General features: G+C 33.6%; 1 protein-coding gene across 1 annotated transcript in view; it reads left to right on the top strand.

Moving 5' to 3' along the window:
- LOC143252561 (corticotropin-releasing factor receptor 2-like) overlaps positions 1-19,077 on the top strand; it is a 95,348-nt gene extending 76,271 nt beyond the window's left edge. The window contains exons 7-11 of the mRNA XM_076504896.1: positions 4,019-4,149; positions 9,212-9,288; positions 9,970-10,105; positions 11,226-11,267; positions 16,934-19,077. Of these exons, the coding sequence (XP_076361011.1) occupies positions 4,019-4,149; positions 9,212-9,288; positions 9,970-10,105; positions 11,226-11,267; positions 16,934-17,164 (617 nt within the window). The 3' untranslated portion in view covers positions 17,165-19,077. The remainder of the gene's footprint in view (positions 1-4,018; positions 4,150-9,211; positions 9,289-9,969; positions 10,106-11,225; positions 11,268-16,933) is intronic.
- The last annotated feature ends 4,451 nt before the right edge of the window (positions 19,078-23,528 follow it).

The raw sequence follows: 23,528 nt of genomic DNA, 5'->3' as shown, positions 1-23,528 counted from the left end.
CTGACAGCCAGAGAATGTATATTATAATATGTATAACTGAGAGCCAGAGAATGTATATTATAATATGAATAACTGACAGCCAGAGAGTGTATATTATAACGTGAATAACTGACAGCCAGAGAATGTATATTATAAGATGGATAACTGACAGACAGAGAATATATATTATAATATGGATAACTAACAGCCAGAGAATATATATTATAATATGGATAAGTAACAGATAGATAGAGAGTGTATATTATAATATGAATAAGTGATAGTTAGAGAGTGTGTATTATAGTATAGATTACTGATAGTCAGAGACTATATAATATGGATAAGTAACAGATAGATAGAGAATGTATATTATAACATGGATAACTGACACCTAGAGAGTGTATATTATAACATGAATAAGTGACAGCCAGAGAAGGTCTATTATAATATGTATAACTGACAGCCAGAGAATGTATATTATAATATGAATAACTGATAGCCAGAGAGTGTATATTATAACATGAATAACTGACAGCCAGAGAATGTATATTATAATATGGATAACTGACAGCGAGAGAATATATATTATAATATAGAAAACTGTCAGCCCGAGACTACATGTTATAATATGAATAAGTGACAGATAGATAGAGAGTGTATATTATAACAAGGATAAGTGACAGTTAAAGAGTGTATATTATAACATGAATAACTGACAGCCAGATAATGTATATTATAATATGGATAACTGACAGACAGAGAATGTATATTATGATATGGATAATTGAGAGCCAGAGAATATATATTATAATATGGATAAGTGACATCCATAGACTATATATTATAATATGGATAACTGACAGCCAGAGAATATATATTATAATATGGATAACTGACAGCAAGAGAATATATATTATAATATGGATAAGTGACAGATAGATAGAGAGTGTATATTATAATACGGATAAGTGACAGATAGATAGAGAGTGTATATTATAATACGGATAAATGACAGTTAGAGAGTGTTTATTGTAACATGGATAACTGACAACTAGAGTGTGTATATTATAATATGGATAACTGACAACTAAAGTGTGTATATTATAATATGGATAACTGACAGCTAGAGAGTGTATATTATAATATGAATAACTGACAGCCAGAGAATGTATATTATAATATGGATAACTGACAGCCAGAGAATATATATTATAATATAGAAAACTGTCAGCCCGAGACTACATGTTATAATATGGATAAGTGACAGATAGATAGAGAGTGTATATTATAATATGGATAAGTGACAGATAGATAGAGAGTGTATATTATAATATGGATAAGTGACAGATAGATAGAGAGTGTATATTATAATATGGATAAGTGACAGTTAGAGAGTGTATATTATAACATGAATAACTGACAGCCAGAGAATGTATATTATAATATGGATAACTGACAGCCAGAGAATATATATTATAATATGGATAAGTGACATCCATAGACTATATATTATAATATAGGTAACTGACAGCCAGAGACTATATATTATAATATGGATAACTGACAGCGAGAGAATATATATTATAATATAGAAAACTGACAGCCAGAGACTATATATTATAATATGGATAAGTGACAGATAGATAGAGAGTGTATATTATAATACGGATAAGTGACAGATAGATAGAGAGTGTATATTATAATACGGATAAGTGACAGATAGATAGAGAGTGTATATTATAATACGGATAAATGACAGTTAGAGAGTGTATATTATAACACGGATAAATTACAGTGAGAGTGTGTATATTATAATACGGATAACTGACAGCTAGAGAGTGTATATTATAATATGGATAACTGACAGCTAGAGAGTGTATATTATAATATGGATAACTGACAGCTAGAGAGTGTATATTATAATATGGATAACTGACAGCTAGAGAGTGTATATTATAATATGGATAAGTGACAGATAGATAGAGAGTGTATATTATAATATGGATAAGTGACAGATAGATAGAGAGTGTATATTATAACATGGATAACTGACAGCTAGAGAGTATATATTATAGTTACCTGGTATTATTTATCTTTAGTAGTAATGCTGTTATTATCAGTTCAATAACATATAAACTGCTTCAAAGATAAAGGAACGGTTTTAGAGCTGAAGAATTGTTTTAACAAATTAGTAATAAAACTGAAAGTATAATCTATAATTTGAATGCAGTTTAGTAACTAATAACAACCCACGGAAAATTAATACCTTCAGATTTAGTGAGTCGAATGAACTTATTTGAAAGACGTCCAGTAGTGAAAAAGGGGCCTTCTGTTGAGACAGCAATACGCTTTCTGTTCATTAGTGGATAAGAGTATCCTATCATGACAGCAATACGCTTTCTGTTCATTAGTGGATAAGAGTATCCTATCATGACAGCAATACGCTTTCTGTTCATTAGTGGATAAGAGTATCCTATCATGACAGCAATACGCTTTCTGTTCATTAATGGATAAGAACCTCCTCTCGTGACGTTTATACAATTTCTGTTCATTAGTGGATAAAAGCCTCCTATCATGACATTAATATACTTTCTGTTCATTAGTGGATAAGAGCTTCCTTGTCGTGACATTAATACACTTTCTATTCATTAGTGGATAAAGCTTCCTTGTCGTGACATTAATACACTTTCTATTCATTAGTGGATAAGAGCTTCCTTGTCGTGACATTAATTACCTTTCTATTCATTAGTGGATAAAGCTTCCTTGTCGTGTACACTTTCTATTCAATAGTGGATAATAGCTTCCTTGTCGTGACATTAATATACTTTCTATTCATTAGTGGATAAGAGCTTCCTTGTCGTGACATTAATACACTTTCTATTCATTAGTGGATAAAGCTTCCTTGTCGTGTACACTTTCTATTCATTAGTGGATAAAGCTTCCTTGTCGTGTACACTTTCTATTCATTAGTGGATAAGAGCTTCCTTGTCGTGACATTAATACACTTTCTATTCATCAGTGGATAAAGCTTCCTTGTCGTGTACACTTTCTATTCATTAGTGGATAAAGCTTCCTTGTCGTGACATTAATACACTTTCTATTCATTAGTGGATAAGAGCTTCCTTGTCGTGACATTAATACACTTTCTATTCATTAGTGGATAAAGCTTCCTTGTCGTGTACACTTTCTATTTAATAGTGGATAATAGCTTCCTTGTCGTGACATTAATATACTTTCTGTTCATTAGTGGATAAGAGCCTCCTATCATGACATTAATACACTTTCTATTCATTAGTGAATAAGAGCTTCCTTGTCGTGACATAGATCAATTTCCGAATCCGAGTTATATGATTCTGATAATTCTGTCTCATATCTGAAACAATCATAAAGTTTATTTCACTACTTCTCGTTGACCAATTCATCAGACCAGTTCATCAAAATCCTGGTAATAAGGCACAGATAATTGTCTTACAAAGTTTGGTCGTATTGTAACAGCGTATTGCAAATCTGCTTCTTGAAAACACGGTAAAATATATTACCTCTTTCATACACAGAAACACAGTAAAATATATGATATATGATAGAAATAAATATAGTAAAATATATGAGGTTTTTCGTACTGATGGCCTTCTTCAAAATAGACATAGAACCATCGAAATGGTCACATTCAAATATCTTGCAACTAATAGACCATTCACATGTGTCTGTCTAGAATGAAGGGTATCGACAAATAACCTCTGTCCACCACTAGCAGGTAACGTTTTATCTCAACTGATTGGAACCAACAACTTAAACTGAAACAACTGATGAATAGGGAAGATGTGTCATTCAAAACAGGTAGTACATGTAAACTGAACACAAGTAATTATGTGTTTTCGTAACAAGACTCTCAAATATACCTATAGTTAATGGCACATTGATTTTGGTACTGCTATCATAGGTTTCTTTTCAAGTCCACCTCATTACTTCTTTTGTGTATTATTAATATGTGAACCAACCTACACACGTGCAAATAATTTATTACCTACACAACGTTTAGGTTTGCCTCTGATCCTGATTATTGCCTGGGCTGCCAGTGTTAGTAAAACATTGATGACGCCATGTTGGGAAGGCTATGGTCAGTCGCCGTTCATCTGGATTATCACTGGCCCCATGCTCCTGGCCTTGTCAGTAAGTTAAAATAAGTCTTAAACAAACCGATCAGTTATGTACTTGTCTGATATGGCAAGTTCCTGTCTTAACTACTGTTTGTAAGTGTTAAGTATAAATATAAATCAAGTATGAAACAATCATTTGAATTCTGATTTGAAAAACATAAAGATAGCATGTGACACTGACTTATATGACGACGCAGGGTGTCCAACAACTTCGGAGCCATTGGTGGTTTGCAGCTTTTCTTAATTTTAGATACGTTACTAATTACGGTGTTGCCAAAGCACGAGAAGGTCGAGTTAATCTTGCTTTAAATCTAAATGTGTTTCGAATTATGAGGACAGCATGTGGGACACATTCTGTAAACTTAATTTGGTTCCAAACTTTTTGGACACCATGTATCATAACACAACCAATTTTTCATCACTTGTAATGTTTATTGTGTGAGAATATTCTTTACTCTCACCCGGCATGGTCAGGTGGTGAGGGCGCTCAACTCGTAATCTGAGAGCCGCGGAATCGAATCCCTGTCACACCAAACATGTTCGTCATTTCAGCCGTGGGGACGTTATAATGTGACGGTCAATCCCCACTATTCGTTGATAAAAGAGTAGCGAAAGAGTTGGCGGTGTGTGATGATGACTAGCTGCCTTCCCTCTAGTCTTACACTGCTAAATTAGGGACGGCTAGCGCAGATAGTCCTCGAGTAGAGTTGCAAGAAATTCAAAACAAACGAAACTGTCCATTTTATGAAGGATTTAATATACTTTTTAAAGCGCAGCTCCACAACGTTGAATAGGTTCAAGACTCTACAAATTAAATTATTACATATGTATATGTACTTCTTTTGTTTGTTTGTTTGTTTTGGAATTTCGCACAAAGCTACTCGAGGGCTATCTGTGCTAGCCGTCCCTAATTTAGCAGTGTAAGACTAGAGGGAAGGCAGCTAGTCATCACCACTCACCGCCAACTCTTGGGCTACTCTTTTACCAACGAATAGTGGGATTGACCGTCACATTATAACGCCCCCACGGCTGGGAGGGCGAGCATGTTTGGCGCGACTCGGGCGCGAACCCGCGACCCTCAGATTACGAAGCGCACGCCTTAACGCGCTAGGCCATGCCGGGCCCTACTTCTTTTGTTTCTTTCATATTGCAAAGTAACATTTTAACACATAGGTTTCATAAACATTCAAAACATCTCCAGTTTTTTCTGTAAAACTGTGCACAGGTAGGTGACGTTTCATTTTTTGTAATACAGAATGGAGGTCCTTGTATAAAAGCATTGATGCACAGTTTACACATTTATTTCCATATTTCTAAATATCTGTAGTAACTCATTTCAAGCATATTTTATTTACCCTATGGATACTACACAAACGTTAATACAACGCCTTCCAAAAACAAATCAAAAACGAATGTGTTTCTTTTTTTTCGTCAGACTTCTTAAAGTTTCGACACTTATTTCCTTGAATTATTTAGAACACTTTCTCTCACGATTCCACACGAGTTATCAAACAAATACCCAACCAAGGGAAAAATTCCTTTAGTTTTCTCTGGCGAGGTTCCACAAATGGCTACCTGGGCTTAGCTGCCCTTAATTTTGGACTGTGCATCAACGGTCCCAAAATGTGAAGAATATTTTTGCGGCGACGGCCTGAAGAGAATGAGTTGTCACACTCAGCCCAGTTGCTGCATTTAGCTTAGCTGACAACATATGAACATCTACATATACTTGATTGACAAATGTATTTTTATTTCTAACGTTTAAGGTAAAAGACACGATTTGTTTTGAACGAATAACCAAATAACATATTTTTGAATTCTAGATAAACATTTTTTTTTAATTTCGTATGAAGCTGCTCAAGGGCTATCTGTGCTTGCCGTCCCTAATTTAGCAGTGTAAGACTAGAGGGAAGGCAGCTAGTCATCACCACCCACCACTAACTGTTGAGCTACTCTTTTACCAACGAATAGTGAGATTGACCGTCACATTATAACGCTCCCACGGTTGAAAGGGCGAGCATGCTTGGCGTGACGAGGATTCAAACCTGCGACCCTCAGATTACGAGTCGAACGCCTTAACCCACTTGACCATGCCGGGCCAGATAAAAATCAATGTGTGTTAATTTGTAAAGATGTCTTATTAACTTTAGAATCTAACAATATTTTCATTCCAAGCCTCGCGACCACCAGCGGAACAGCGGTAAGTTTAATAACTTACCACTCTTAAAATCCATGTTTCTGATCTGTTCTATGCTGTGGACACAGCAGATACGCCAGTGGGGTTTTTTTTTTGCCTTAAACCAGACGTCATACATATATGTGGTAGCCCTAATGTATGAATTTATGACGAGTTTATTTTTATTTTGTTCTATAATATTCTAGCAAAGCCTAATACGCTAAATCATATATCCAAGTGTAAATTTCTGTAATAAGTCTCTTATATCATGTGTTCGTTTCATAAATTACCTTCAGTTCTTAATATAAAGTTAGGTATATTCTTGCAGTGTATTTTCTTACTCGATGAATCAGATACAGGTAATACATCCTTGTATCAAAACACTTTGTTAAAGAAAAAAATTAAAAGATGATAATGACATGATTTCAGGCCACAAGAAAAACGAAAGAAATATACTAAATCTGTTTTATTATCATGTGTAATTCTCATAACTTTAAACCATGCTATTTTGAGAAATCTACTTTTAAAACTAGACGGCTGGAAAAATCGAGGAAATTATTAAATAATTATTTTGTCCGAAACTGGATGTTAATTCGAAGTGTTTTATCCATGTGTTCGACACTGCTCTTGGATGATCAAACCTACTTTATAGTATTTTTTATAGAGATAAGTACTAATAAATTGTTAACATGGGCATAAGTTCGCTCTTGGTTGTGTACGCTATGTTCCAAAAACGTGTATTTTAATCGTTTGAAAAAAAAATGCCACTATGGGTTTAAGCTTATTAGTTTACTCAAAACAACACAGAAACATAAAATACTGTTTCAGTCCCAATGACTCTAAAGGTATGTTATTAGTCGAAGAATTTCAAATCAGATAAACACTTGTCAACAAGTCCAGTACATAGACCAATGAAAGACCGGTAAATTGTGACGTTAGACAATATAATATAAGTTATAATACTTTGAGCATAGCAAGCTTATACTTTTATCTTTGTTTAGAAAAATTATGTTTTTTCAATTCTGAAAATTTTCATAAAATATTTATATACCATTCTTCCAAATAATTTATTTTTATTCAGTTAAAGTTGCCAGATTTCCACCTAGTGTACTGCATATCGTGACGTTTAGGATACATTTTCTATATATTATTCTAATTTTTTTTAAGTGAATATTTTTCTTAACTTAAATTGCTACGAATTACGGCCTTCTCTCATTAACTTTATATATTTAAACAAAACTGGCAGACAAATTGCAGCTTTACTGCCGTCTGTTGTAGTTACACTAAATAACATGTAAGTAAGGAACCATTTCGAATTCGGCTAATCTTCCCAAAGAATTTCCGTTTCATGTCTTTATTTTTTTAAACGCAAGTTAAACTTCATAACTATCACTTAAAAATCAAATATTTCATGGAAAATGCTATAATTAGAAAACAAGCCATAGATAAACAAACAGCAGTGTCGTTAAAAAGATGGATGAAGTTTTTCTTTTGAATCTAAATGGACACTGCTCCAGTAGTTCCTAAAATGTCGTTTCCAAATCACTTCAGATTAACTAAATTCTTAACGTACAGAAAGACTCAAACTAACCAAATTGACTTTAAAAGCGTTTCTAAGTATTTTCCTCTAACACGAACGTGTGTTCCAGTATATTCATTTATTTAATATATTCGTATAGTACAGTATGATCTAAATAAGCACATCAGTGCTGTTCGGTCTTAAATCTCCAATAAATCAGTGTGCTTCAGTGATTGTGTTTAACAGTAATGGTCTTTTAAGGATGCCTGTCAGGTCTATTTGAGCACCAAGTAATGTTTAAAAACTTTAAAGGAAAGCTTGTTTGGAAAGACTCGCTAGAGCTAACTTTTAATGCCCTCACTAATTACTCAAGTAAAGATAAGTTCCTATACGTAGTTCAGGTTGTTTCGGCGATATCCACTGATCGAATATTTCTTTCAATAAAAGTTTTTACGAAATTCATGTGGTTTATTTAATGATAATTATCGACATATCTCAAACAACCTCGTGACTGTTATGACTGGACTATTACGCTTTTTTCACTTATAATATATATATATGTAATGTGATTTTACGCCCTTAGTAATTTAGGCCTAAGTATTTTCAGTCTTAATGGCATCTTATCCAACACATGGACCAAAACAAGGTCCAGGAAAATACATCCTCGTCTATGACTGCAGAACATAGGAATAGAAACCAGTTTGTGACAGGTCTAAGATATACTTAGTTTTTAGCTAGGAGTTTAGAATACATCCTTACGTTTACGTTCACTGAGTTAGCAGGTAAAAGAAGTTGTGTATTTTTCTCATAGCAAAGCCACATTTGACTATTTACTGTGTCTACCCAGGAGAGTCGAGCCCCTGATTTTAGCATTGCAAATCCTTAGATTTACCGCTGTTCTCAGCAGGGTACAAGTAAAAGAAACCCGTTTTATAAACTCACTATACTTTATTTCTTCTCCCGCTACTAACATAAAAATACTTCCATGTTATTATTTGTTGTTAAGTACAATGCTACAATACGGGCTATCCTTTTGTGTATTCTGTGACTAACAAAACCCAATTTTTACCATTATAAGCCCTCAGACTTACCACTTAGTCATCATTGAAAGTTGGGGTGCTTTGTTTGTTTGTTTGTTTAATGTTAAGCACAAAGCTACACAGTGGGTTATCTGGAGGTGGCGCTATTCGCATGTAACATTTTTAAAACATAAGTGATTTGTGTTCTCTTTCACCCTCTTTGATTTTGTATTCGTTATAAGTATAATGTAGCTTATCCCCAACTTTCTGTAGATTAAAAAAAACTGTATTTTTTTAAATGCATGTGATAGAAAATAAAATGAGATTTAAATTTCTGTTTTCTCTCTTTTTTTATTTACAGGTGAATTTTGTCTTTTTAGTTAACATAATTCGAGTATTGGTCACGAGGCTACGCTCACGTGAAGCAACTCATATCAGGTAGGAAGTACAATGAGTTCTTATTTTCAGATATTTTGCCATACAGAAAAAGACTTAAACTATTGTTCAAGTCTTAAACGTGTTTCAACAAAACAGATATATTTCTGGCACGTGGATGTGATACGATCACAAAAAATAGATTCAATTAACGTAGAGCAAAAGACATTAAAACAAACCTTGACTTCGGTCCTCTGGTTTTTGATCAAATTGGCCTGAATTATCATCCAGACATGTAAGTGTAACACAAAAACACGAAATAGATTGTTAAAAACTTCTTCACAGATTTTGTTGCTAGGCAACACGATATAAAATCCATTGTTAAAACGTAGTGTTATCAAAACTCATTGGCTTGTCTATAAATATTAGAAGTTGTTAATCTAACTGATTTTTACCAATAATTATTTTATGAATATCCCAGGAATTCATTTCACGAATTATCCTAATTTTGATTTCGTCACAAAGGAACTTACCAACGTGTCACTGTTTCGACTGCACTTTTCTGCCTCTTCGTTGGTTAAAGTTGATTTCGAAAAATGTATTTATTTCAGTTAGCTATGAAATGTCAGGTTGGGGTATATTATGGGGTAGGGGTGGTAGTACTTGTCATGTCATTGTTGACGTGGTATTCTAAAGCAGATAATAATATTCACTACAATATTTTCTTATGACCGTATATTTTAGAAGAGCCATTAAAGCAACTGTACTGTTGTTCCCGTTACTCGGAATCACTCACCTATTGTTCTGTGTCAACCCGCAAGATGACGCCACTTTAGAAGAAGCTTACATGATTACCAATGCTGTTTTACAGTCATTGCAGGTGAAATAAAAATAATTTACATAGAAAATGAGTATATTTAGATAAATAGTTAGAGTAACAATAATTTACATCAACCTTAAGACGGGAAATTTATTCTATGTCTTAATGATATAATGACAATGATAGCAAGCGACGTTAACTTCATATGTTGTGTATTATAAAAATTATATCTGTTTTAATACGTTTTTACAAAACTAGGGGTGCTAACCACCATGTCTAGTTTGTTTGTTTGATTTTGAATTTCGCGCAAAGCCACACGAGTGCTATCTACGCTAGCCGTCCCTAATTTAGGAGTGCAGACTAGAGGAAAAGCAGCTAATCATCATCACCCACCGCCAACTTTTGTGTTTGTCTTTTGCAAAAACACTCCAGAGTCACAAAATAAAAAAAATAAATAATAATGAACTTTTATTTTTGAAACGAAATCAGTAACATTAAATATTTTCCTATATTAATCAATAAATGAACATTGAATATTATATATAACGTTTCTTTTTTTTTACTATATAAACCAATGTGCGTGCTGTCATCTGTTGACATAGATGTGTACACACGTGGGCTCAATAGATCTGGAAATAATTTGTTTGTTTAGTTCTTTCATTCATTTCATTGAGCAAAAAATTGGAAACCAATATTTTCGTTAAAAATAATGACTGTTGTGTTTGTTTAGTTTTTTCTGTTTTACTCAATATGCATCAATAATATTTGCCCTAAAACATGTGCCCAGCAAAGGTCAGTTGCTAACTTTCTTTGTTAATTTGGAGATGATCTGATAAGGTCAAAACGTTGTTCTGTACTATATTTTAACTAAAGTTTTAATACACATACCAGATGTCTTTTAAATTACATTTTTATTTCAAGTGGGTTTCTCGTTATCATGAATGTTTGCTTTGATTTAGATTCTACATTTTTCTAATTGATCGATTTTAAAAACCAGAAATTTCCACGTGCTTTAAAACTAGTACTTATTTTGTGATACTTGAATTGTTTTCGGTTCTAGTTGTATTTTTAACATGTCAAACCCTTAGGGTTAAGGAAAAATGGAAATAACAAACGTTTGTCTATTTTCCACGTAAAATGTGTAATTTGCTGTTCTTTCTTTAATTTCTCGTCCAAACAGGGGATTTTTCTGGCCGTGCTGTATTGCTTCATGAATTCGGAAGTGAGTACAATTTTTTAAACTTGGTTCACATTTGGAAACAAAGATAAAAATTACAGTTACTTAGTTACAAAAAAAACCTTACTCTAAATTCTCTCTTTACTCATATTATTCAATGACACTTTAAATAGTAAAATAAACATCTATTTACTTTATCATGCTAAATATAAAGTTATGAAATACAGGTCTGTCTCTACTCTGCCCACCTCGGTTATTGAAACCCAGTTTTTTGCGTTATAAGCTCTCCGACTTATGCTAAGCCTCCGGTCTGAGGTAAATTAATCAGGTGGAAACTGTATCAAGTGATATAAAAACAAAGTTTGTGTTTGGTTAAACTTATCTTTATAATAGGAATTATAATTTATAACACTGTTCGACTGTTAATTAATACTACCCGCAAGTAAATTGCCATTAGAGTCTAGACTCTAAAGCAGGGGTAGGCAACTTCATGACCACTGGCCACATGTGGCGAGCTCGAGTTTAGGAATCAACTTTTTCCACCATTTATTTTTTATCGCAAATTTGGTAATCAGCAACCGCACTGCCTTACATCATCGCTAATGTCGTGCGTTTCATCACTGCCCCAAACTACGCTCATTTTGTAACATCAGTCTGGTTTAGATGTTTGTTATCGAGTGTGCGTTGTTTTGCATGCGCTTGCAAACATATTTTGATAGTGCAGCTTTCAAATGTTTAAATGTATTTTGTTTCTAATCCTATAATATGGATGAGTAAATAATTCGAAAACAAAAGAATCCAGATGATGATGAACACTCAGAAAATAAAGACATTTTAATTAATTCTGGCATTACTGTTGAAAAGAGAATGGTGACTGAGTGGAAGAACGTGAAACGAGAATTTAATTAAAGTTGAAAGTTGAAATTTGTAGTGATTGAAGCAAATAATAAGTCAGCGTGTCTTTTGTGTAACAAAGTTTTTAGGAATAATAAATTATACAACTTTAAGCAACACTTTAACAATTTTCACAACGAATGTTATGTAAAATTTCCAGTTCATAGCAAAAATCGTATGAATGAAATTAATTTTCTGAAAGCACAACTTCATGAACAAAATGGAGGCCTAAAAAGGTTTTTATCATCGATACGTTAGCCAGCTATAAAGTAGCTTGGATTCTAACTCAAAATGGGCCCGGCATGGCCAAGCGTGTTAAGGCGTGCGACTCGTAATCTGAGGGTCGTGGGTTCGCATCCCCGTCGTGCCAAACATGCTCGCCCTCCCAGCCGTGAGGGCGTTATAATGTGCGGTCAATCCCACTATTCGTTGGTAAAAAGAATAGCCCAAGAGTTGGCGGTGGATGGTGATGACAAGCCGCCTTCCCTCTAGTCTTACACTACTAAATTAGGGACGGCTAGCACAGATTGCCCTCGAGTAGCTTTGTGCAAAATTTAAAAACAAACAAATCTAGCTCAAAAATAGAAATCATTTTCTGATGCTGAACTAGTTAAAGAAATATTGATTGTGGTCATTGAAACTGTTGGAAAATTATGATTCAGAAATTAAAGATAATATTCTTCAAAAGGTAAATAATTTGCAATTAAATCGAGGAACAATTGTCCACAGAATGCTAGAGTTAGAGACAACCAGTTGCTTGAACAATTAAAAGACTGTTTGCATTTTTCTTTAGCACTAGATGAGTCAACAGATATTAGTCACACTGCACAGTTGATATTTTGGGTTTGAAATGTAACTTCAGATCTTCAAGTGAGGGAAAAATGCTTGGCCTTTGTGGATTACGAGATCGAACATGTGGTAAAAACATCTTTGAAAAATTTCCTGAAGTGTCACAAAATTGAATCTGGATTTTAAAAAACTGGTTTCTGTCACAACAGATGGTGCTCCCACCATGACTGTGGTGAAATTATGATTTGTTTCACTTTTGAAGCAGCTTTTAATTGAAAATAATGTGAAGTCCACGCTGCCATCTTTCCATTGCATTTTGCATCAGGAAGATGTATGTGCTTAGATATCTAAAAGTGATGAATTAAGGAAAATTGAGGAACACTGTTGTAAAAATTGTGAATTATATTAGAAGTAAAAGCTCTCTTATCCATCGACAGTTTGTTGAGTCTTTGAAGAAAAACAGTGACTGTACTTTTGATAACATTACTAATTTTGTAAATGTAAGATGGTTAAGTAGAGAAAAATTTTTGGAAAAATTTACTTTTTTATTTCCTTAAATAAAATAGTAGCTTGTTGAGAAAGGTAAGATTGAAAATTTCCCTGAAATTGAAACTTTGTCATGGCAGTGTGATTTGCACTTTCTATGCGACATGATGGCTCACTTGAATAATTTGAATACGAAGCTTCAGGGAAGAGGTGAAATAATAAGCGAACAATCACAGTCTATTCATGAATTTCAGTTGAAGTTAAACCTCCTTGCAGAGGTTTAATTACAAAAGAATGATTTGACACACTTTGCAAAGTTGAATATTTTTCGAGAAAATAATGAGGACTATGATTTTTCTGATGCTAAAGATGATATCTATGTAAACGGGATCAAAAATCTATCTCAAAAGTTTGAATCATGTTTCTCCGAACTTAAAAATTTGATATTGATATTTGAATTTTTGCGTGATCCATTTCAATTTGACTTAGGAAATTTTAGTAAGGAAATTACATCTTTTTTGTCTTTGGATAAGTGTGGATTTGAAGACGAGATGCTTACCCTGCAAAGTGTAGAACACATAAAAGGTAAACAAAAATGTTCTATTAGAGAGATGTGGCTCACTATTATGATAAAGGAGAATCTTCCAAATTTAAAGATTGCAATTTCAAAATGATTTTCCATGTTTGGATCCATATGGGTGTGTGAGTCAACATTTTCTACGCTAGATTTTCTCAAGTATAGATACAGATCTCGGCTTACTGACATAAATTTAGAGGCACAGCTGAGATGCTCATTGAGCATAGATATTAATCCAAATTTTACGAAAGTTGTTCATGAAACCCCCCATCAATTTTCACATTGAAGATTAGCTGAAATGCTGTCACTTTGATTAAACTATGGAAAATAAGTTGCTCACCCCTGCTCTAAAATATCTTGGTTTTAACTTTGATGCTAGGGGCATTTCCTTCACCCCTATCCCTTCCTTCACATCTCTGAAGACTTTGCTCTCTGTATCTGGTCTCCTCTACCAATGCTTGGGGTTGGGGGTATAAACTAGAAAAGTGTTTAAAATGTTTGGAAATGTTTTTCCTTCTTACGCTTTATCGTTTCTTGGATTCCTTCCTCTCGAAAAAAAAAATGAATGATTCTAATTTCAAATTTTGACGTCCATTTTTATAAAGGTTTTAAAAAATATATCACTCGATATAATTCCCATTCACTTAATTCTACATAAAGTGTCGTTGAAAAATATGTACAAAGTTATTCTATTTTATATGGTGTACGCTCTACAACATTTATCTGACGTTAAACTTCATACCTTATAAAGACAGCTGAGTGTATTATACTGATGTTAGAACAGGATTGGAAGTTTGTGTCATGTTACGAGGAAATAAAAGTGTGAGAAACTTTAGCGTGTGTTTATTTACAAGATTATTACGGATTTACATTTAGAAGATTGAGAAATAACAACAGCTCAGCTGCACGTGTTGCATGTTGTACATCAGTAACAGCAAGATCTGCTGGGTTACAACACACAGCTTTCTTTGAAGCGCCATCTTTTTCGTTTTTCAGATAACTTTTTTTAAGGCAATGTAAGATCGCGTCATCTATCAATCAACGTGTCGTGGCTTATCACCTTACATTAGTATTTATAATCATTTATATTACACCTAAAATAGCAAGAGCTTTTGATGGTTTGTTATTTATATTCTAATTTCATGATAATTCATTAGTCTGGTTGTTTGTCAGTTGGACAAACCTGCCGTTGAAGTAAGTTGCTTTTCAAGAATTTTCGGTGTTACCATAGAGTCCATTGCCGGAAAAATGCCTTGAATCTCGTGAACCTTTAGATAATTGGATTTCATTTCATTCTAAGGGATGTGATACGTGTTTGTAGCTATGGATACAAAGAAGGCTGTTCTGTGATAAAGGTTAATTAGAAAAGCTAAACATCTGTTTAATCGTATATTTCTTCCTCCATTTCGGCAAAATCTTGCTGTGTAAGTGACAAAACACAAAAACCTTCGTGAGGTGTTCTGCTCATATACCTTGAAATTAGGTGGTTAGAATACTTGATTCGCAATCAGCGGATTCGAATCCTGTCACTGAATAAGCTCACCGTGATGATGTTATAATTAACGTTCAGTTCTAGTATTCTACAACAGCTAAAACAGATCGTCCTCGAGTAGCTTCGCACAAAATTAAGCAAAAACAAGAAAATAACACTTACTGTACGAAAAATAAATAAATCAAAATCGAAGTTGCTAGAACAAATGAAATTCAACATATACCTTAAGAAACAGAACCTAAGCCTAACCAATGAATTGTGATATATATACATATGTATAATTTAAACTTGTTTACTTAGAAGTTAGTAATTTCTTTATTGTATAAACAAGAAACACGAAATAGCGAGCATAGAATTTCCGCTATAATTTCAAAACAATTCGACGTATATCCTTGCAACTTGTTAAATTTATATAAAACTGTGTTTACTCCAAAAACTAACATAAACTACTGCCATGTAAGCGATACCTTTAAAACAAGAGGTGTTTTAGAAATTATTTATACATAATATAACACATCTAGCCGTCACGGTTAACCAGTTATTTTGTTTAACCGAGAATTAGAGTGTGGAATGTTTGTTTGTTTTAGAAATTTTCGCTCAAAGATACACAAAGAGCTATTGTACCTAATTTTGCACTTACAGTCGAGAGAATTGGCAGCTATTTAGTAACACTCACCGCCAACCTTTGGACTATTCTTACATAGCCGAATTTCGGTAACTAGTATAGGACGTTCTTTGCGGCAACGAGATGTGAACATTAAATCCTCGGATTCACTTTCGAGCACACTAACCAGTGAGCCACAATTACATTTGATAAAAAAAATATATTAGTACCCTATATTAACAAATAAACCGGTAATCTTGGAAGTTGCAAGTGTTTCCTGTCCAATCACTAATCTCAACTGAGAAAACGACAACATTGAGTGGCTGTTATATTTTCTCAAAATTAAAAAATACAGTTTGTATTAACGTGAAAGTTTAATTGTCGAAAACTGAACATCATGACAAAAAAAACTAGAAAAAAACTAGTTTTTGTTCTAACAGTAAAAACGTTATCCGTGTTTTCTCATCTGTAGAATTAGTTGTTGTGAAATTTGATATTTACGGAAACATAAATATTTTAACACTATTGATAAATAATTCGTTCGGAACTGCTAAACTGCTATAAATTTCGGAGAAAGTAACAAGAGTTTTAGTACGAAAGTTCGTAAGAAAGGCAGTTTGAATGCATTCTCAAGGCGGTTGGTAATAGTATTAAAACTTTAATTAAAATAAAGTACAGAAGAACATTTCGGCCTTCTTAGGGTCATCTTCAGGTTAACAGGTCATCCTTATTTTAATTAAAGTTTCAAAACCCATACCAACTGCCTTGAGAATACATTTTTACTTCAAGTAAGTTTCTCGTTGTTATGAGAAAAATAGTTTGTCAATAATACGAGTGCTTCAGTCTTCCCTTGTTTATATTTTCTGCAGGTACAAACTGCTCTGAGGAATGCTTATCTTCGTGCCACTGTTCGCACAAGTGCCAGAAGTGCCACTACAAGTGTGCGAGACAGAGGATTCTCAAACACTTCACCGACGTATTACGACTGTTCTGCAGCTTGCAGTCCACGCCACAAGAGGACTTCGGCCAAAGGCGTTCACATACGTCTATCGGATTTAACTAACACAAGGTTCGTAGGTAAACAAGTGAGCAGAGTGTAAGCTGGAATGCTACTGCCATTTTCTACTTATAATTAACGTAAAGTATTAAATATTTTGTTACGTACACCTGTGCCAGTACTTGTTTTATTTACGGCTTTACTTTATGTACACCAGTAATTTATTTGAATTTATAAAAATGGTGAAGCTTTTATACCTCAAAACTCATTTAGTTTTTGATAAAACCAAATGGTTTCATTTAACGTATACGCTTTTGGTTACATAATTCAGAGTGTAAGATTTGATACAGATTTAGAAGTTCATTATAGACAAAAACCAAAGTATGTGTTTTAGTTGTGAACGTTACATAAATTTGTATATGTCTTATAAGTGGAATAGTCATTTAACAAAATCAGTGTTATTTATACATTATATATACGTTTCTCTTTAGGTGCTTGTCCGTTCAGCACCTCATGAAGGCTATGTGTTATCCTTTTTATGAATTATTATTATTTGAAATGAAACAACTTGGCTAAACGTTAACACTTTAAGAAATTATCAATAAATGAGCACTTAGATTTAATTGGTAATTCTTTTCTACCCATAATTCTGTATGGAAAACATAAGCAATTATGAAGCAAAGTAGAGAGATAAGATTGTATCTCCTACTATTCCTTCTGCTTCTTTGTATATCTGTTCAGTAACAAAGTATCTGACAAAGACGTGTGTGAACCTTAAGAATACATAATCCACAGCTACACAATCTGCCATAACATCTGACATACATATGGTCTGATTGCTCAGTTTTGTTCTTTTACTTTTAACTTGTGGATACTAAACGTGTCAGATTCCGGTGAGATCCTCTCTTATTTAGCGATCACTGGGTAATAAAACATGTTTCAAAGTTAGCATAAAATATATAGACCAGTGACGGATTAAGATACCTCAGGAGCCTGGGGACAGTACATAACATGAGCCTCTCTCATGTATATTATTGTTGTTGTACGAGACTCGTTGTTTCACGGTTGACTACTCATTATCGTCTGCAAACGTGTGTGTGTATATTTATATTCAAATTACTTTTTTTTTGTGAATGTAGATTTTTAATTGTTAACCGTATTTTAACACCACTAATCTTCCTCCAAAAGAATTATTAATTCGTATATATATAATACAGTTTCAAGTAGTACTCACAATATAAAAGAAATATTTGTTAGAAAGTCATTTTCTTTCTAATAATTATTTAACCGTTCAACAACAATTTACATATAATATCTTATTTAAATATATGCGCCCCACATTTGTCTCGGGGCCCTCTGGACAGCAGTTTCATTTGCCTTCTCGTTAATCTATTTTTTATGTACACTTTCTTAAATGTATAAAATTATTTTTGCCTCTATGTTGTTGCTGGTAAAACTTTAACTTTCAATCCTTTGAATACTAGAAGAATCTCGTAATTTATATTATAAACTTAAGCCTAAATGAATGTGATTTAAAAGTTGTTATTTCTATCATGTAATCTGCATATCACTATAGAGAAAAGTAATAGGGAAAAAGCTTTATATTTAGGAACATAAAAACATTTTTTATTGTTATTTTGTCCGAGAGGGTCTGTTCACTACAAATTTCAGTAATTCAGAGACATGTAATAAAAATGAAACACAAAAAAGATTTTAACACAATAAATTTGTATGGTGTAGTTTGCCATTTTGTTCTTATAAACCATACAGAAATTTATGAATGAAAACTTAACTGGTTTTGTGAAGTCTTTATACTGTTGAGAAAACGTAAACTGTTTCTGTTGTTGTGATGTTTATAACTAGGGTATTTGACATTGAACATGGCGTGCTCTTCGTGTGTTATTAAAAGCTTGTAAGATGTTGATTGGTAAATAAATGTCAAATTTAGTGAATAAACGAAACACCAATTAAATAATTCATATTCCTACCTAAAGACGTGTCACAATAAAAGTTATGATGTAGACAATTTTTAATGTTTTGCCATTTTCTTTGCTTCAATTTCTATCGTTTATTTAAATTTCTCGTCAAAAGCATTACATATGTTTATTATAATATACATGCAAAGCAGGAGAGTTTTTTATATTTTTTCTTAACTGAGGAGCTAACTTTGGGGTATTTGATAAATATAATTTTAATGATTCCACCAAAGTGATAAAAAGTTATAAAGCTAGAATTCAGGGCTCGATCCCCTCGACAGACAAAGCCAGCCCGCACTAAGCGGTTCTGTAACTTTGCACATAAACACAAACAAATAAATGGGAAACATGAAGTTTGAAACACAAAGCGTTCCCTTACTGTTTAGGTCTGTAATCTGTAACTTGACTTTAGCCAAGCTTGCAATAATTGAATCCAACCAGACAATGAATTGCCATACGTTTAGATAATGCTCCTTGTTCAATTCGAATGAAAACAAAAACAAAAAACAACTTTTTTCTCAAATGAGTTCGATCTAGATAAAGTGAATAATACAATTAGAATTAACGCGGCATTAGAAAAATTGGGACAATTTTGACTTAAAATAGTTTAGTTGAAAGCAAATACGTGGGAAATTCTAGTTTATATAATTATTAGATACAAAGTAATATAAGTGTTTGAGTAGAAATCTTAAACAATACTTATGTGTATTTAGATACTTAATTACGTAACCATGAAATTCCTATGTTGTCTACGATTCCCTACATCGGATTTAAAAAAACAAAAACTGGGTAAATACTTTTGGTATTTTGATAAATTAAAATCTGATTTCTTTCTCTTTGAATGAAATTATCTTGAAAACTAAAACTTTTCTTTCAATTGATAAAACAAATTATGAAGTATTTCATCTTTTCGTTGGTTACAGGAGTACTTGTGTTTGTGTGTTTTTCTTATAGCAAAGCCACAAAGGGCTATCTGCTCAGCCCACCGAGGGGAATCGAACCCCTGATTTTAGCGTTGTAAATCCGGAGACATACCGCTGTACAAGCGGGGGGCTACAAGAGTACTACCAATATATTGACGTTTGTTTGTTTAAAGTGAAGCACAAGGCTAAGCAATGGGCTACCTGTGCTCTGCCCACCACGAGTATCGAAACCCGGTTTCTGGCATTGTAATTCCGCAGACATGCCGCTGTGCCAGGCGGGGGGATATGTTTGTTAGTTTGTTTTTGAAATTCGCACAAAGCTACTCGAGGGCTATCTGTGCTAGCCGTCCCTAATTTAGCAGTGTAAGACTAGAAGGAAGGCAGCTAGTCATCACCACCCACCGCCAACTCTTGGGCTACTTTTTTACCAACGAATAGTGGGATTGACCGTTACATTATAACGCCCCCACGGCTGAAAGGGCGAGCATGTTTGGCGCGACGCGGATGAGAACCCGCGACCCTCAGATTACGAGTCGCACGCCTTAATACGCTTGGCCATGCCGGGCCGGGGGGATATGTCCTTACTTTCTAACCATTACGTAACAGCCTCCTCCTTCTTGCAAGCCACACAAAAATAAATACATTTATTTTCTTGATCTCTTTAGTGATCATACTGATGGAAGGCAATACGTGGATCACACTAAACTATGTAACAATAATACAATAAATATCACAGTTAATCCTAGTAGTTACCGCTAGGATGCTGTCCAGAAAACAGATAATCCCTAATTTTTAGTTTTTGTTTTTTTTTATACTGAGCACTGTAGCAGGTAAAAATAAAAATGTGCTCAATATTATATCGTATGTTGATTCACTGGTATTGAATGTTTAAAAAACAAGTAAGTAATTTAAACATTGTTAGTATTTCAGACTAAACTACACAGAAAATTATTGTCCTTGCTTTCATTAACGTTAAGGCGTGCGACTCGTAGGACATATCCCCCCGGCCCGGCATGGCCAAGCGTATTAAGGCGTGCGACTCGTAATCTGAGGGTCGCGGGTTCGCATCCCCGTCGCGCCAAACATGCTCCCCCTTTCAGCCGTGGTGGGCGTTATAATGTGCGGTCAATCCCACTATTCCTTGGTAAGAAGAATAGCCCAAGAGTTGGCGGTGGGTGGTGACGACTAGCTGCCTTCCCTCTAGTCTTACACTGCTAAATTAGGGACGGCTAGCGCAGATAGTCCTCGAGTAGGTTTGTGGGAAATTCAAAAAACAAACAAACATTAACGTTAATGTCTCAGACTAAACAACGCAGGATATTCTTCTCCGTGCTTTCAATGTTGTTAATCTTTCAGACTAAACTACACAGGAAATTTTGTCTGTATTTTCATTATTGTTAATGTCTCAGACTAAACTACACAGGATATTCTGTATACTTTCAATGTTGTTAATCTTTCAGACTAAACTACACAGGAAATTTTTGTCTGTATTTTCATTATTGTTAATGTCTCAGACTAAACCACACAGGATATTTTTCTCCGTGCTTTCAATGTTGTTCATCTCTCAGACTAAACTACACAGTTAAACATGTTTATTACGCTTTTGAAACATTCCTAAAGACCCCAAAACTATGACATATCCAAGTTTTATTTGTATATCTCATCATATAAATATCAATTCCAAACTATTACAAAACACGCTAGGCCTAGCATGGTCTAGTGGTTAGGGCACTCGACTCGCAATCTAGGTTCTTCGAATCTTACTACCAAACGTGATTCCTCTTCCATCCATGGATGTTATGATAAACCACATTATTCATTAGTAAAAGTAGTGGTGGTAAGTAGTGCTGTCTCTCTAGTCTATGATTTCTGAATTATTGGTAACTAGCACAAATAGTCCTCGAGTGGCAAATGCAACAAAGAAAGAAAACATGTTATTGTTTGAAGATAACGAAAGTTAATTAGTTTTATAACATTCATAAATAATTATATACTGATGTTACATTGCATGTAAGAATTAAACTGGATGTAAACATATATTTCTCACAGTTTTCGTTTAGTCGAAGTTATTTTTTTTAAGTTTCTTTGTTTAATATCAAAGAATGAAAATTTGTCTAATACCCTTTTTGAAATTGCTTTAATTTGCAGGGTTAAGACATAAAAGAAAAAGAAATACATAGTTTTAGAGAAGTCTTTTATTTATAATTATGTTTTATGATCAACATAACAGTTTACTGAAACTTACAAAAAAGATTTTTTATGTACCAGATAAAATCACTTCTTATCAAGTTCAGTAATTAAAATGAATCGCTTTCTCAAATAAATTCAACGTGTCTACATCTCACACGGTTTTTCCTACTTTCATCAATTCTAAAGTAAATATATAATAAAACTACCACAGTTACAATCATCATATGAAATTCATGAAGATGCAAAACTAAGGAACGAGAAATTAATTAGTTGTTTGAGTTGAATCATGATTTTACGAGTAAAATAACACAAAGCTTTTGTATTTTTTAAACGATCAACATTATTGAAATATCCAATAATGAGCTGAATAAAGCAAGCTCACATTTTGTTCAAAACGTACGATGAGGCGTTACTTGTCTGGTTCTAACACCCTTACCTCTGGTTCATTCTCACATATTCCCACATTTTAAATGCGTACTCTTTTATCTAAATACAAAATCACAAAACTATACACGATTTTGTCTATTTAAGCATTTTCTACTGGGGCCTAAGCATTCCCTAAATAGTGTGTGTGTGTAAATGAAAGGCTAACAAAAAAGGAAACACTTGGGAGACATTACTTAACCCTGGTTATGCTTCGTTTAGACGAACAGATTTTGCTGACGACATAAATTTATTACTTACTCATTTCTAGCGTTTACTTACTTCTTTACTGAATTTTACCAAAACACACCACGTAAAAGGAACAGTAAAATATATGTCCCAGAATTACGAACGTATCCAGATATTATGAGCAAAGTTTTATCTCAATAAAGCAGATTTTCCGTAGAAAACTTATTGAATAGCAGATAACATACATATGGTTGTTACTCGCTCAGCCACGAATACACTTACTTATGTGTATGGAATCACTAAATCCATAAAATGATTACCATGACCTGTTAATTTTATTAAGAACTTCTATTGTTGGTTGTGTTCTCTTATATTATTCTGTACAAAAGTATAGTGGACATTCTAGTCCACTTAACTGTCACAAATACATGTTATTTCTTTAACTCCACGTTCCATCTTTAGCTTAATTAACGTTCGTCAATAGATCCGAGCTCAAAATGAAAGCTACAACAAGTAGTTTCGGTCACAAGCTAGTTTTCTCGTATGTTTGCATGTTCTGCTCTTTGCCGTTTCTTTATTAGTTCATTTCAAAATACAAAGTTAAAATTAACAAAACTGAACATAAACCTCTTTAAGTGACTTTCTCATTAATTCACTTTTTTGTTCGCTGGTTAAATCTTGTTTTGATTAGTCATTTGACCACCAAATAATTCAATTTAGTGTAATTCGCTTTTAAATGCTTATGCTCGAGTCGTTTCTTAATCTT

The sequence above is a fragment of the Tachypleus tridentatus genome, chromosome 6, assembly GCF_004210375.1.
Source record: "Tachypleus tridentatus isolate NWPU-2018 chromosome 6, ASM421037v1, whole genome shotgun sequence".
In the NCBI taxonomy this organism is placed as follows: domain Eukaryota; kingdom Metazoa; phylum Arthropoda; class Merostomata; order Xiphosura; family Limulidae; genus Tachypleus; species Tachypleus tridentatus.
The sequence above is the reverse complement of the archived record's forward strand: the minus strand, read 5'-3'. Positions and strand labels throughout refer to the sequence as shown.